Source organism: Curcuma longa, chromosome 11, assembly GCF_044706935.1.
Source record: "Curcuma longa cultivar G26 ecotype Majalengka, Jawa Barat chromosome 11, ITB_CL_G26_1.1, whole genome shotgun sequence".
Lineage (NCBI taxonomy): Eukaryota > Viridiplantae > Streptophyta > Magnoliopsida > Zingiberales > Zingiberaceae > Curcuma > Curcuma longa.
The window spans coordinates 17,452,306-17,469,012 of NC_133871.1; the positions used below are offsets into that span (position 1 = coordinate 17,452,306).

The 16,707-nt window shown below is 38.5% G+C and overlaps 3 protein-coding genes across 3 annotated transcripts; all 3 read right to left on the minus strand.

Moving 5' to 3' along the window:
* Positions 1 to 1,283: 1,283 nt before the first annotated feature.
* On the minus strand, positions 1,284 to 8,236 carry LOC141839676 (AT-hook motif nuclear-localized protein 7-like). Its single transcript, XM_074727480.1, is given in 6 exon segments — positions 1,284 to 1,751; positions 1,754 to 1,796; positions 2,273 to 2,434; positions 3,239 to 3,370; positions 6,238 to 6,305; positions 7,442 to 8,236. Coding segments are annotated over 6 exon segments (1,158 nt in total). The 5' UTR covers positions 7,968 to 8,236; the 3' UTR covers positions 1,284 to 1,524.
* A 2,217-nt stretch (positions 8,237 to 10,453) lies between these two features.
* On the minus strand, positions 10,454 to 12,098 carry LOC141841443 (ACT domain-containing protein ACR8-like). The gene is made up of 4 exons (XM_074729620.1): positions 11,976 to 12,098; positions 11,674 to 11,905; positions 11,012 to 11,587; positions 10,454 to 10,930 (listed from the first exon to the last, which is right to left on the minus strand). The coding sequence occupies exons 1-4, from the start codon at positions 12,017 to 12,019 to the stop codon at positions 10,454 to 10,456; spliced, it is 1,329 nt and encodes a 442-aa protein (XP_074585721.1). The 5' UTR covers positions 12,020 to 12,098.
* A 2,828-nt stretch (positions 12,099 to 14,926) lies between these two features.
* On the minus strand, positions 14,927 to 15,528 carry LOC141842055 (auxin-induced protein 6B-like). The gene has a single exon (XM_074730270.1). The coding sequence runs from the start codon at positions 15,517 to 15,519 to the stop codon at positions 15,067 to 15,069; it is 453 nt and encodes a 150-aa protein (XP_074586371.1). The 5' UTR covers positions 15,520 to 15,528; the 3' UTR covers positions 14,927 to 15,066.
* Between the last annotated feature and the right edge of the window lie 1,179 nt (positions 15,529 to 16,707).

A 16,707-nucleotide genomic window follows, 5' to 3' on the forward strand; every position in this document is an offset into this window, starting at 1 on the left:
CTGATAAGTCAATAACGGATCCAACTACCATTTCAATTTTGAAGTATTGCTATTAGTTGTCTTAGGACATAACTGAGTTGATTACGATGGAACAGACTTGCAGAAGAGAATAAGGATTCAAATCTCGACTAAGCCGAGCAATACCCTCCTCTGTCATGACCAACTGTAGTTTCTCGATTTACCTCTTCATAGATGATCGTGGGACCGACCGTGTCGGATCGCTGGAGTGACGAATTCCATCTTATGCAGAAGTATTAATATTAGTTCCGAACTACGATGCAGCAGTAACTATATTCTTTATTCTAATGGCACTTAAATCTTCATGGTTTGATTCTTAGTTACAGTATATTATAGGATTTTTTTTTCTAGTAGGATGATACATTTGAGATATTGACGATTGGACGATGAGACATTTGCACTTTCAAATTTATCTTAGTGGTTGATAAAATATTTTTATGGGATTGAATTAATCACTGCTAAAATTAGTCGATTTGAAAAGTTAATACCTAGATTATCAAAAAAAAAAAAAAAAGTAAAGCGCACTATGCCCCTCAACATGGCCAATGATAAGGTCCCAATAGATCAACCATGCACTTTGTGTGGGCTACTAGGCCGAAGGAAGGTCATTGGTCTCCAAAACTAGTTGAGTTTACGGTCTAAATATCTAGATTATCAAAAAAATAAAAATAATTTGTAAGAAATTTTGGATGAATTATCATATATGAAATTGAGTATAATTTTATTTTTAAAAAAAGGCAAAAATCAAATGGATACTTATCATTTACATTTTCGTCAAATGAGCATCTCATTTCTAATTAAACTCAAATAAGCACCCCATTTGATATAAATCATCCCAAATACCCTTAAAATCCCTGATCATTTGATTGTAGAAGTTAATTGTTAATTTCTACAACGATTTTATATCATTTTGATTTTATTTCTATAAGTAATAATTTAATTAAAATAATATTTCAACAAGTAAAATAAATTTGATAACTCCATAACACTCATTATAACTGTAACTACTACAATATGCAAAAGCTAATTACTAATTTTAGCATAACCTAATGATCAAATAATGTAAAAATACTCCGGATATTTCAAGTCAAATGGGATGCCCATTTAATTTTAATTAGAAATGAAATGTATGAGCCGACACATATAATCTCGTCAAGAACACAGAAGGAAAGTCTCTTTGATGATGTGGATGCCAAATTTATCTTGAAGTCCTGAACATCCCTAAGATGACACAATTCTTCCAAACAAAGGAGAAAATTATTGGAATTACTGAAAGCATTACTTGCCATGGAACTATCAATCCATACATGACATCAAACTGTTAAGTTCATCGGCTGCTATAGAAGCAAATGCAAGCTAACAACACAAACATTAGGGACTTTTCGACAATGCATATATGCCTAGTTCTGATCAGTCGAGATGATTTCCAGTCGAGAAATAAATGACTATCAATTGAAAGAAAGAAAACAAAAAAGAAGAAATCTTTTTCTTTTTCTTCTTCTTGTTTCACCCTCCAGGCAAACTTATGTTTATGTCCATTGGGGAGCTCCTGGGGGTAGGAGACCAATTTTCCACTGTAAAACCTGGTGTTGTCGAAGGACCTGGCTTGGCAGTTGCTGAACTGGGCTGTGCTTGTCTGCTACCGAAAGCTTCCTCCATGTCGGTTCTTGAGAGTGGAATTGAAGAAGCTGGCGTAGATACTGATCCAGCTTCGAGTGTCCTGGCTTCTTTATTTTGTGCTCCATCTGGTAACTTGGCAAGAAACTTCCTACCACAACCTAACATGTAAGAGCAGGGTAAGGATGGAAGTTTTGTATGGATAGATCGTCGAATCAAACTGAAGAATAATGCTTATACAAACACAAAAAGAAGATGCAAAAAAATCTAAACATGTAATGGCAAGCAAGCATACAAGTTTGAATCTATAGGCTTTAGGAAACATAGTTTTAGAGCATAATGCTAAAAAGTATATTTGCTAAGGAAAACTGCTGCAGGGAAGCAATAGATCTGATAAAAAAAAAAGTTAAACGAGGATGTAATCAGCATAATGGAAACGAGAGGAATAAAGGGTACTCTGGTACACGAAGCTCCGCCCGGGAAAGTATCTATTATACGCAACCTTATGCTGCGTTGCAAGAGGCGGTTTTCGAGACTCGAACCCATGATCTCTAAGTCACACGGCAACAACTTTACCGTTGCACTAAACTTGAGGAATGAAAAGATAATTATGAGAACATGCAGCATGAGAACTAACCTGCACTGGACTTGCAGCCACCAGTAGACCAGCAACTCCTCCACCAATAACTCGACCATCAGGACTTGCCAACGAAACACTCAGGCCGCCGGACCGGCTTCTTGTTCCTCCATTTTCGGTTGGCATGAATGATCCAGATAAGGAGAGCAGTTCGAAACGGCCCTAGTATACAGCATGTTAGACAAAATAAACCAGAGACCCTCACAGGTTTGTAGGCATAAACAATTTAAGTGAAGAAATTCTAGATGCTGGAAGCAATTTGCAAAGCCTCATCTAAGACTTCGCATTCAGCAGATAAAAAAGATGATTCATCGTAGCAAATTTGATGCAACGTCAAAAACTTGTATAGAAATAAGCCACAAGTTGAAGAAAATAAGAGAGAAAACTCAAGTCGTGGTTGATCAAAATTACTGCTGCATATTAATTGATAGGCAAATTACAAAGCTGCATTGAAGAGATCGATATTTTAAATTATGGAAAGAACTAATGCCATGTAAGGGGACAAATTCAAATAATTAAATAGCAAAATACAACATGTAGAAATGAAAACATCCATGAGAGGAACCAACTCCATAATATTAATTTTCATTCACAATCCTATATTACTGTTATATGTTCGCACCCATAGCTGCCACATAAATTTTATGAAAAGCTCTGCTAGTGAAAAAATTATTGTGGGTTAGGTTGAAAAGATGCACTCACCGGATATCTGAAGGAGGAAAAGCACCGTCACTAGAAAAACGAGCCATTCAAAGACAAATATCTTAACTGTGATGAGTTACAAGCATTGAAGTAAAGCTATGGGCCTATGGTTATCCATTTGGTACTTGTCAATTGAATTTCTCGCATAAAATGTGCTTCTTAACATTGCATGCTAATTTCTTTCATTACATTGAATAATGCTTATAGTTAAAAACAAGACCAAACTATTTATCCTACAATTCCATACAAAGAGCACGTAAGTACCTCATAAGTTAATGTACCACCACTTGAATCAGGTTGACGAAGTGTAACATTTGAGATAATACCATTAGCGGATAAAATACAAATAGCTCGAGGGCCTTGTTGTGAAAAAGATATGATCTTCATAGTAACATCCTGGGGGAAAAAACAAAGTGATTAATATAAATCTGTTGAACAAGAAAATTAAGGAATACAGGACAAAGAAAGCTTCACATGTAAAAAAAAAAAAAAAAAAGAAAGAAGTTTATGCCTATTCATAGTTAATACAAATCCACTGAGATGATACGATATATTGACATATGTTTTTCCCCCTATGATACAGTACAAAATTTTGCATCCGGTCAAGTGATGTTTTGAAAGCAAGTGCAGCAACTTAATCGGTATGGCTTCTTAGCTTTAGATGATGATTTAGGTTAGAATCTGGGAAACTAGCCAGCGGATGACAGTAGCTAGAACTTAATATTAAAGAGAATTATCATTGTCAAAGTGTAAATTTGAATGCATTCATCTCAGCATTCTTAGTCTAGTAGATTAATTTTTTATTTGTCATGTTCCCAAACTGCACAACACTCTGATTTATGAAGAATGAAGGAACAATTTTATGAAATTTTCATTTAGTCCACAGAGCATATGGCAATCATACAGCTTCTAAAGTTAATGCTTATCTTATCAAATAAAATATCATTTGATGTATGGAACTGCATCAATTTTCAGTTTCTTCTCTTACGCTCCTCTCAAGTCATTTTACCCTAAGTTTCAGCATATGACTCATCATTGATCCCTATATAACAAGAATAATATCGTTTAACACCTTTAATCTTATAAAATGGCACTAAAAGTTTCTTCATATATTCTCGAGCATCTCCTTGATTCTCAATTTAGGATATAACGAAAACAAGATGAGGAAACATTTTTTGATATGCCCAAATGACCCTTAATATGTGTCCTTAAATTCTAATAACAGAAACAAAGTAACTATTGATGCAACACAGCTGAAAGATAGAGATACAACCCTCACCTAGAGAAAAGTTGTCGATTCTCACCCAGAGAAAAGGAAATTGCAAATTGTATTAACTCGACCTTGATCAATACATGAGATCCTGATCCCATTTTTATATTTTGAGGACACGACCTATTCTTTATAAAATAATAGACTTTTCTAACAAAACCCTAATAAAAACCTAATAGAATTTTCTAAAAAAACTAAACAACTATTTTTAAAAGTTTCAATTAATTATAAAAATAAATGATTTTGACAACTTTTAATAAATTAAAATATTAACTACATTATTCTCCTTAACCAAAGAGAATTTGACTCCGTCAAGTGAGAAGGTGGAGCAATTGTGAAGCCGAGGCATCTTTTTAACTGAGTCAAATAGTTGTTGATTTATTTCTTCAATCATTTCCTTTTTGATGTCAATGTGTTTCCTTGCTTGGTCAAATGGGAAGGTGGAGTAATTGTGAAGTAAAGTTTTCTCCAATTATTGTCTTTTTTATACCAATATGGTTCCTTATTCGCATTATTCGTGCATCATTACCTTCTGGTCACCGTTACTTCCATCATCTTTGTTTCCTCACGACCACCACCTATAAAATAAGAGATCGCAAATAGAGGAGATCAAACTTTCTCGTGAACTTCAAAGTGCAAATTCTTCAACAAGAAGGCTCGCATCAACTCAGTAATATTGTTCCTTCTTTGAAAATTATTATTGTTTAATTGAGTAGGCTAATTGTTTCTAGTGCATTATCTTTTTTTCTCATTATTCTAGCGTATTTTATCACCATCTTCTTACCTATTTATTTTGACATTATTTATTGATTGTTTTATTTCTACTTGTTTCATCATTATTCATTGAATTTCCTACTTATTTTCTTAAATCACTGTGCATCTTAAGTTTATAATACTCATTACTTGTCAAACCTCCATGTCATTATGATGAAAAACTCCACTATCAGAGAGGACACAACCTACCCTTTATAAAGCAAGGATACACATTGACATAAAAAAGAAAACCATTGAAGAAATAAATCAACAACTATTTGACTCGGTTAAAAAGGTACCTAGGCTTCACAGTTGCTCCATCAAGTTCTTTTAGGTTGAGGAGAATAACACAACCAAAATTTTAATTTATTAAAAGTTATTTGAGTTGTTAATTTTTATAATTAATTGAAACTTTTAAAAATAATTGTTTAGGTTTTTTTGAAAATTTTGCTAAGTTTTTATTAGAAAAATTAGGATTTTATTAAAAAAGTTGTTATTTTATAAAGAATAGGTCGTGTCCTCAAACTATAAAAAGGGATTAGGATCTCATTTATTGATAAATTTTGAGTTAATATAATTTAAAATTTCCTTTTCTCTAAGTGAGAATCAACAACTTTCCACTGGGTGAAGATAGTATCTCTATCCTTTTGTTGTGCTACATCAACTATAAAAAAAGGCAGCCCAGTGCACGAAGCTCCGGTCAATGCGGAGTCCTGGGGAAGGGTACGCAACTTTACCCTGCTTTGCAAGAAGCTATTCCGACTACATCAACTATCATATCAAAAATTTTAAACTAAGGAAATTTAAGTCTCTTGTCTATTTAGCATTCCTTCATACATAAAGCAAAAAATGCAGCTAATTATCATGCAAGTTTTGGTGAATGATGTACTCAAAAAGAAAATTGGGCCGATCTAGAAAAACTAATATTAGAGCCAAACAACAAGAATAATTACATAATTTAAAACCAAAATTCACGCTGTTGTGACCATATAAATTTCTAACCACTATAAGTAGAACATTAACACTAAAAGTAGAACAGTGATTCTTCCTTGTGTCCAAAAGCGTAATATGTATTTTATTCATCTCTAATTGTGACTTGAAAATACTCAGTGATGAACTACAGTACGATAAAGTTCAGTGTATGCCAAATTGTCAAAAATAAATAAAACTTGGCATACAACACACTCTTTTTTCAGTAACGTTGGAACTGATAGAATTAATTAGGTTAACAAATCAATACCTCCCCAGCAGCAACAATAATTATATGAGGTGCGAAATTTGCACCTGCCGAGCAGTTTACCATCTCCCCTGCGTCACAGTATCAGAGAAGACAAGACTGTCAGTGAATGAGTCTTTATGAAAGTGAAACAAATCAACAACTGACATGAAATATAACTAAATATTTTCAGCTATCGATTACATATCTAACAATTCACTAGATTTCTTAACTAGTTACCATAATCTTTCCCTTTAGCTGGTGACCTGAGCAGTTAAGTTGTTAACCTGGTTCAATAAAAGAATACATAAGATATTATTCACTAGATTGTCTCAACTTGTTTACCAGAACTTTTCCTTTTATCTCGTCACCTGTTGTTAATCTAATTCAGTAGAAGAATAGATAAGATAGCAACGACTAAAATCTAGATTTTTGGAACTAGATACCATGGTGACAAAACTGAGCCTACAAGGACGCAAAGTAAATGATTCTGATGCCCACCCACTAGGTTATGTCAACTGTATGCCAGCACACTAATAGTTGATTCTGCATGAGACACTAATAATTGATTCTGGATGAGGTTTCAGCAAGGTTCACTGAACTCCGTATTCAATCAAGTTTCCTACAGTACGACGTCTAGAATTTGAGGTTGGTCCAACCCCACATCAGCACGTACTCCCCATTCAATCCAACGTTGAATGATCCCAGCCCCACTTTAATTCTTATTCTTCAATTATGGGAATTGGCATGACAGAGACCAGACGACAATGAATTTCATTAAGATTCAGGTCCTGAATTCCCAACTAGACCACACTGACCTCGCTTTCTCTGTCAGATCCAACACCCCGAGCTCATCGCATCTGCAGATCAAGAACTTGCTTCTTGAAATTCCTAGTTGACAGCTACCTTCAAGGTGAAATCAAATGACAATGAACAGAGATTACAGAGAAGGACTGCTTAAAGTTCCTTCTTTCTCGCACAGCGTCGACCAAACGTAGCGACAGAGAGAACCCAAAGGACAAACACGGTTGTCGAATTGAAAGATTTTGGACCAGGTGAAAAAGGGTATAGATCTGAGAGGTTTCAGGGATCATACGCTATGCGCTGGATTTTAGGTCAAAAAGTATGAGCTTTGATTTCACAAAATAAGGACAAAATAAGCAAAAACAGGCCAGATAAAACAAAGTGAGGAAGGGGACGGAAGAGGGAGATAAAGGACGAGGAGTACCTGCGATCGCTGATTGCTCAGCGAATTCACCTGAAGATAAATGCTCCACCTGGAGACTGAACTGCGAAGATGTTTTGCTCACCGAACCCACCGCCCGGCCTCTACCTCGCTTCATTACCGCCCCCACCGCGGCCGCCGACGTGTACTGGACTCCGGCCGGCGCAGACGCCGAGATCGGCATCGGGTTCAGCGGCCGCAGCGGGGTCCCGTCCGGCCCGTACTTCCTCGGCCTCCCTCTCTTCTTCTTCAGCATCCCAGAAGCCTCCCCGGCCTCTCCCGCTGCCGCGGCCGAAGACCTCACCACACCTCCAGCTGTCGTAGCCATTATCATAGCTGCTGCCGCAGCAGCGCCGACCTCTTTAGCAGCCTTTTGCTCCCTCGCAGCATCTGCTTCCAGCGCCAACGGCGCAGGCGGCAGCGGCGGCGGCGGCGGCTGGTAACTCCCAGACCCCTCCGCAACCGCCGCCACCGCTTCCACCTCCGCCGGAGAAGGAACCACTCCCTCCCCTCCCTCCCTCAGCTCCATGCAACCACAAGCCCGAAACCCAACCCTTACGCCACCGCCAGATCAGCAACCAACAGGAGAAGAGATCCACCAACTGCCGGAATCCACTCCCTAGGGCACCATCAAGCTCCGCGACAGCTCTCCACCACGATCTCCGCCGAAACAAAAATTCCAAAAATAGACAACAACAAAAAAAACACTGAAACTCCCACCGATTTCGCCGGAGCCGATGCGAGAAAGAGAAAGACGAAACAAGAACAGTGCAGGAAAAAGAGAAGGCAGATATAATTTTTAATAAATTATATTAATAATACAATTACCATGAGTAGATAACAAGAGAAAAATATTATTAAACACGATAAAATAATAAATGGAAATTAAAAAAAGGGTTTAAATAATGAAAACAATTTCAATTGTTTTTTTGAAAGATGCGTTTAAATATTAAATGTATTTGTTAATGGACGGCCATTATGGGAAGGTTTATTTAAAGGAAAATATTAGGAAAAGGAAAAAATATAATAATATTATTTACAAATTATTATTGTTATAATTATTAAAATAATTATTATTCTTTTTTGGACCCTTTATTTACTGATTTAAAGCAGAAGAGTGAGCGTGAAGTCCGCTTTGGCTTGCTCCTTTTGTCTTTTTCAAATTATTTTGGACTTAAATGATAAATGCCACTAATTTATGGCAAATTTATCTTGAAAAAAAATAAAGATTTTGCTGAGCATTTTTAGAATTTAATAATTCGGAGAACATTTTTTAATATATAAAAACTATTTCCATATATGTGAACAATTTAAAATTAAAGAACAAAATTTATTTATTAATTAATTTTAAAAATTAATATTGAAGTTAATGCATTGAGTGCATTAAATGAGTTGAAATAAACTGGAATGGCACGAGATTTGTTTGGATTAGTTAACTCGACGAGAATTGCACGTGTAATTAATATTTTTAAAATCAAGATTTGGTTAAATTGTTTGGAAAATTGTGCAAATAATTTAATATTTGTATTTTCTTATATAAAACTTTAAAATTATAGCTAGATACGATAATTAAATCACTAAACCTCTCACTTTTCATAATTAACATTGAAAAAAATTGTGTGGTGTAAATCTGTATCGTCTTCTTGGACGCGCCCTGAGTAGAAAAAAATTAAGCCTTTAACAACAACAACAACAATAATAACCAAGCCTTATCCCACTAAGTGGGGTCGGCTATATGGATCCTTTTACGTCATTAAACTCTATCTCCTATTATATCATCATTTATATTTAAATAAATTTTATCTTATTTTATTGTTGTCAACCAAGTCTTTTTTGATCTACCTATAAGTATTTGTCATAGTTTCACACCGCCTAACTGAAGCATTTATCGGTCGTCTAAGTACATGTCCGTACCACCTTAAACGTGTCTCACGGAGTTTTTCCTCAATAGATACAACTCCAACTTTCTCTCTAATGCTCTCATTTTTTATTCTGTCCATCTTTGTATGTCCACACATCCATCTTAACATCCTCATCTCCGCAACTCTCATCTTTTGCTCATGTGCTCGAGTCATAGCCCAACATTCAGCGCCATATAACATGGCAGGTCTAACTGCCGTTTTATAGAACTTTCCTTTAAGTTTTAGAGGCACTTTACGATCACATAAAACACCTGATGCTCTCCTCCACTTCAACCATCCAATTTCAAGTTATCTCTTTACAATAAAGAGATCCATTTTGCAAGTTGAATATTATGGCTAAAGCATAACTATGGACCTTTATTATCAAAACTAAAATGAGCATCAAACTAACTAAATTAAGCATATATATGAATGACCAATTAAATTGGATTTATTAAAATAAAATAATTAAAAATTATTACACTGAAAAATTACTACAAACCTATAATAACAACTTCACGTATTTGAAATCTTTATAAAGCACACCCTATAAAAGAATTATGATATATAAATACTCTATATAATAGATCATTTATAATAAAAACTATAGAAATAAGTACTAATCAACTAAAAATTGTCATGTACAAGACAAAGTTATCCATAGTCAAAATGAACTAGCATCAAGACACATGGAAAATCTACTGTCTATATTTGCTAAAAGATTAAATGAGATAATAAGATTAACCATGTGATATAGATGATATAGATCTATCATCTATCTCCGTCAAGTTTTCATTCTCATCTTCATATCCATCAAATGATGAATATCTATCCCTATCTTCATATCCATTTGAGGTTCGAATATACTCTATACTAATAATTTTTATATTTCAGCCAACTACTGTATTTAATAAAATATATTAAAATTAATATCATATCAAAAAATATATAATTTAATAAAAATAAAATAAATATCTATATACTATTAGGGAAGAAGTTGAGATGGAGAATATCAAATTTATTTTTTGATTTTTTAAATTGATCATTGATGAAATAATAGGAAAAAATAGTTAATGGATTTATAAAAATCATTTTTTATAAGAAAAATAGGAAATTAAGTAAAAGAGTTGATCAATCCTAAATGGTACAGATTTCTTCTAACAAAATTACCCAAATACCCCAACCCAATCCCAACTCCTCCCTCAGCTTCTACCCCGCCGGCCGACTTCAACCGCCGGCGTTGCACCTCCTCCTCCCCCTCCTTCACCATGAGTCTGTCCACGCCAATCCACCGCCCGACCGCCTCGATCGCCTCGGGCTCCACCGGCTTCCCTGAGGCGCCGGTCACGTAGAACACATTCGAAACCTCGTCGCCCTTCGTCGACACCTCCGCGCGCGTAACCAGGAGCCCGTTCTCCCTGAGGGTTCTGGTCACGTCGGCGAGGAGCCCAGGCTGGTCCGGTGTTCGGAGCTCCAATCTTGTTCCTGGCGATGCTCTTCTCTCGATCGAGGCTTGGAGGCTCCGGACGACTCGCTGCCGCTCTTCTTCGGAGCCTATGGGAGTGCCGTCGTGGTGCCTTATGTAGAATTCCTGAAGAACTCGCGATCGGTTAAGATCGAAATATGCGATTTTGATCTCGGTTTATGGATTTAGAGAGTGAAAAGGCCGAACCTGATGAGCTGAATAGCCGGCGGTGTCGACGGCGCCGTGGAACACGACGTACTCCATGTCCGTCAGAGCGCAGAGGACGTCGAAGAGTAGCTTCGGCCGCTCGAGGCACTGCACGCTGACGACCGAGTAACCTCGCTCTGCCCAGCTCTGGATAGAGATGGAGATGGCAGAGGCCGCGGCCGGAGAGCCGCGCTCGTAGTCGCGGTCGGCGAGCAACAGCTGGTGGAGACGGCGGTCGGCGCTGGCGATTGCTGCAGGGGAGATGACCGCCGTGGAGCAGCGAGCGTCGTCGAGGTCGCCCTCGAGGACTCGCCGGAGGGGCGACTCGACCCGGCGGAGGCGCTGCGCGTCCGCCTCCGACTCGCCGGAGAGCGCGTCGTTGACTGTGAGGCAGCACGCGATGCGGCCGTGGCGGACCCACACGGTGGCCTCCACCACGCCACAATTGTGGTCGGCAAGCACGGCGAAGACCTCGGAGAGAAGGCCGGGGCGGTCGTTGCCGATCAACTCCAACACTGTGAGCTTTTTGGGGCCGTCGTGGGATCCCCTGCTCTCGGCGTTCCCCGTATCGAAAGACTGGATTTTCAGCCCAAATCAAAGACATCAAAATTGGATCGATCGTCAAAGAAGGAATTTTCAAACAAAGCGGACAAGATCCAAACCTGCTCGAGGCACGAGAGCACGTTCTCGTCGGTGAGCTTGCGGCCGAATCGGTCGGTGATATGGAAGACGTCCATGAACCACCGCCCGTCGTAGGAGAAGTAGGCCTTCTTGACGGAGAGATTGAGGTCTGCAATGACCTGAACGACTTCCATAAGAGCTCCATGCTTACTCGACGAGCTGTCCACCTTGACGATCGTCGCCGTTCCGCAAACGACGTTGTCAATGACGACTCTGCAGCAATCAAGATCGAATTTTTTTATCAGAAAAATCAACAGAATTCATCTCAAAAGTGGATATTTACCTGGGATTGTTCATCCCAATCACAAGCTTCTCGTATTCATTCATGGTCCTCTGTTTCTTCGACAGCCTCTGCGACGATCTCCCCACCGGGAATGCTAGCCGGGGCACCGATTTATAACCGGGCCGGGTCTGACGTTGCCGGCTCAGACCGCCAGCTAGATCTTCCCAATTTTCCGGAGAATCGATCTGTGTAGGTAAGATCAAACGATGCTTTAAATTCTCTTTTTTATTCCAAAAAAAAAATCGCTTTCGAATCGATGCGATTTAATTAATAATCGATCGAGAATGATGACAGCTCGGTCCGGCCTATGCTTCCGACCAAAGAAAAAACCAACTCCGATCTGCCATCGAACCTCTGCTGACACGTGGATCCTCCTGGGCGGACCTTTGCTTCGCTTCCGGGCGAAGATGGCGACTCACATGGCGCCACGTGAGAGTGACAGGTCCGAGATGCGCCGGTCCGGACGGTCCAGCCGACCCACCTTTCCGTAAACCGCCGGCCGAAGTCTTAGAGCGAAACCGTTACGGTCCGTCGCGATTTGTCGTTTCTGCCGTGCGTCCGTTCTGCCGCGTTATCGTTATAAACATCGTCCGATATATCGGATTTGTGGCGGGAACAATGGACGTGCGTACATGCATGCATGCACCATGATCACGTAGTCGGCGTGTGATGGAGCTCCACTAACTTTGCAGCACGTGGCGGACCACTAGCGACATGCGGATCTGCGTAAATATCTAGTGTCGGATCTTGCATCCTACGTGCCATGTCATGCGCGGTAAATATAAACTCAACTTTATTTATTTAAAGTTAAAGTTTCCACGTGAAACGTTTGTGTTTAAATAAATTTAAGAAAAGTTAATTTCGACCGTTAATTAACCAATAACTATAATCAACTACTTTCAAATCTATTCAGAACCTTTATTTACTTTTTATACAAAAATTTTGTTAATAAAGAAGTAGCCAATCGGCTAGCATCTTTTCCCACGATTATGATGCATGATATGATATTTACTCGTGCAATTGCATAGATTAATTATAATTATATTAATTCCCATGTGCATGATATTAGAACATAAGGAAGAGAAGAAGTGAAGGCATTAATTGTTTTTTTAAAATTTAATTAAGTTGTGTCGTGAAGATGATTTTCAAATTCCACCACCTTTGTTGCACTCATTGAAAGACTTTAAGAGCCCCAAGGGCCTATGTTGGGGTTGTAAGGGACATGATATTTTTTTTTTCAAATAATTAGGGTTCAAAACTTCTATATACATATATATATATATGACATTTGAACAACTAGTGAACTTGAGACACCACAGTATAAGCAATCTTACTTCCTGAATTTATTTGGTGAGTGAAATATATGCTCATCTCAAGATTAATCGGTGTAAGCTGGATATGTGATATTAAAAATAAACTCAAACACTTTTAAGAGAGATGGAGAGAACAAATCGACTTAATTCCATCAAGTCTACTGATATGGTGAGGAATGTCGATATCACATGCTATATATATATAGTCAAATTGAGTTCAAAGTCAAAGTCAAAGTTAAGATGAACTCAGATCAAATTAAACTGAGCTTAGGCCCAATAAAATCGACTTCGGATCAAATCTACCTTTGATAGAAGACTTTAAGTCAATTTTGTCCAAGTCACATTCAAATATGGTCTGCTTAAATTAAAACTCTAATTTGACTCGATGGTTGTTAAAGTGTTCGTCACAAATGGACACAATTGTTGAAGTACCGACTACCAAAAGAGATGTCCCTCAACAACAAAAAAAAAAGAATGTGTGTGCTATTTGGGAACCAATTGGGATATCTTTTCACTCTCTATTTAAAATTAACTGATTACAACACTCAAACAAGCAATTCAATTATTTTTTTACTTTCTCTAATCTATTTAATTTATTTTTTCCATTTGAAAGTCTTCGCACTTAGTAGTTACATTTGAAGACCAATCCGATTAGTATCCAATCAGTCAAAAATACTCGATTATGATTATTTTGTTGAATCATCTTATTCTTTGATCTTGGACCAACTATATGCACTATGGGAAGATTTTACATATTTGATGCACATAGAAGTAAAATTGAATCAATCCGACGACTTTTAAATATTATTTTTTTCAATAACTATTTCTAACAATGTGACATTATTTCTAACATTATCAATAACACTGTTTATTTACCTATCTTCCACATCATTTGGGCCACCAAATTATAGCCCATTAACATGGCTATTAGCCCAAATCATAGGTTCCTATAGTAGTATTTTCAAAGTCTATTCAAGATTAAATTCTAGTCCACTATCCCAAATTTTTAGTGCCCATTTGAGTTGGAGTGTCAATCCAATTTTGGTTGCAAGTTCGATAAAAGAATAGTTTGACGTACGAAACTACAATCAATACGAGATCTCATGAAAAGATTTATTTTACACAATTTTACCAGAGCAGTTTAGTGCACTAAGCTTCCATCAATGTAAGATTTCAAGGAAAGATCGCTTATACATAATTTTATCTTACTTTACAAGAGATTATTTTTGAAATTTGAACTCGTGATCTCTAGATCCAATTTGAATTTACATCAATCAAAATTCTCCTCAAAAAGACCTTATGCCTTTATCCTACTTATGTCAATTTAGACCAAAGTTGAATCACATCTAATTTTCTCTATTACTCAAATACTTTGATAGAACATTAATAATTTCTCATGCATTTTTAAAACCCCAACTCAACCACAATCTACTCAATTTTATATTAGTTATAAAAAATCACATTAAACAATTTCACAAGATCTGTCTATCCGTACGTGGAGATTATTAAAATGACAACAAAATAAAATATATTTCCCTTTATCATAATTATAAATAAAGTTAGAGAAAAAGAAAGACTACCATGAATATGATTAGTAGTTATTAAGCACCATAAATCCAACTTATTAATATTTATAATCTTTTTTGGTGGTAGGAATGGACTCGCTTTAATCATTACAATTCCATTATTGTGACACGCAAATATCAAAAGAAGGAGGGGGAAAATGAAAATGTCGCGAAGAAAATATTCACCATTGTTTCTTTCTACAATTTGACTGATCACCAAACGGGTTCGTCGGCGCGGCGGCGGCTGTGGAGCAGCGGCCGCGATTCGCCGGCGCACCTGCGGAGGTCACTTCCGGCGGGAGAAAGCATGGCCTCGAAGTCCTCGAGGCTGCAATTCTGGGTCCTGGGAGAAGAGATGAGGAGGAGGAGGCGCTCGAAGACGGCCTCGTCGACGCCGGGGAGGGAGACAGGGCCGGGGCGGCCGGAGGCAAAGCCGTACTCCTCCTCGGTCCGGAGGAGGAGCTGCCGGAAGACAGGGTGGTTCAGGTGGGACGTGCGCACCACGAAGCGCCGCGCGCTGCCTCCCACACACAGCGCCACGTGCCCCGCCGGGACGTCCGGCGGCAGAGATGACGACGCCGCCGCCGCCGCAGATGCGCGCTGCCGCCACCGCTGTAGAATCTGACGGAGGCGAACTATGCCGCGGATCTTGTTGCATTTGCCCATTCCTCGATCTCTCTGCCTGCTCGGGAGAGAACAGAGCAGCTGAGCGGTGGCCTCTTATAACACAGCAATGGACGGATCAGCACAAGTAAACAGAAGCCCTCTCTTTTCTTTGTTTTTCCCCCTTTTTTCTGAAAAAAATAATCCTTCATAATATCAAAAATAAAATAATAATTTAAAAAATCAATACTATGATTTTATCAATTGTGATGATGTATTTCAAATATCAATATCATATTAATATTGTTTTTTGAAAATCAACATCATAGTGGTATTGATTGAGGAGAATGAATAAATGGATTCTTGGTTAGCTGAAATGTGTTAAGGTGGACTTGCAGAAGAGGATGAATATGGTGGTCGTGGGACCGACCGTATAGGGCCGCTAAGGTGGCGGATCCACATTTTTGCAGAAGAGGATGAATATGGGATCCCTGGGGCAATGGTGCAACGGTAGGACATCCGGGTTGTGATCCAGGGACCCGCGGTTCGATCTCTAGCTACGGCGTATTTGCAAGAATTTTCTTCCAAATGGGGAACACAATCAAAGGATGTTGGACATCTGGATTGGCCGTCGTATGCGCTTCCCGATTTACCCTAGTGGTCGGTGGAAAACTTCCGTGGGACCGGGCCGACCACCCCTAGGGATTGAGTCCATGAGACTGACTGGGATTTATTATTTTGCCAGGCAATATCCTCCTGCGTCGTGACCAACTGCAGTTTCTCGATTTACCTCCTCACAGATGGTCGTGGGACCGACCGTGTGGAGCCGCTAAGGTGGCAGATTCCACCTTTTTGCAGAAGAGGATGAATATGGGTGTCGTGACTAACTACAGTTTCGTGTGGGGCCGCTAAGGTGGCGGATTCTACCTTTTTGCAAAAGAGGATGAATATGGGCGTCGTGACCAACTGCGGTTTCTCGATTTACCTCCTCATAAATGGTCATGGGACCGATCGTGTGGGGCCGCTACGATGGCGGATTCACCTTTAAAAATTAGAAGCAGAAGAGGATGAATATGGGGATGAGGATGGATATTCGATCCTTCGATAGATATAAAGATGGGGATGAAAATTGAATATCCGCTAGAGATGAAAATAAATATAATAAATAAAAATGGAGATGGAAGATATGAAATTTGACCTATTGTCATTCCTAAATACAACGTAAGTGGTAAAAACATGAGTCCCACAAAC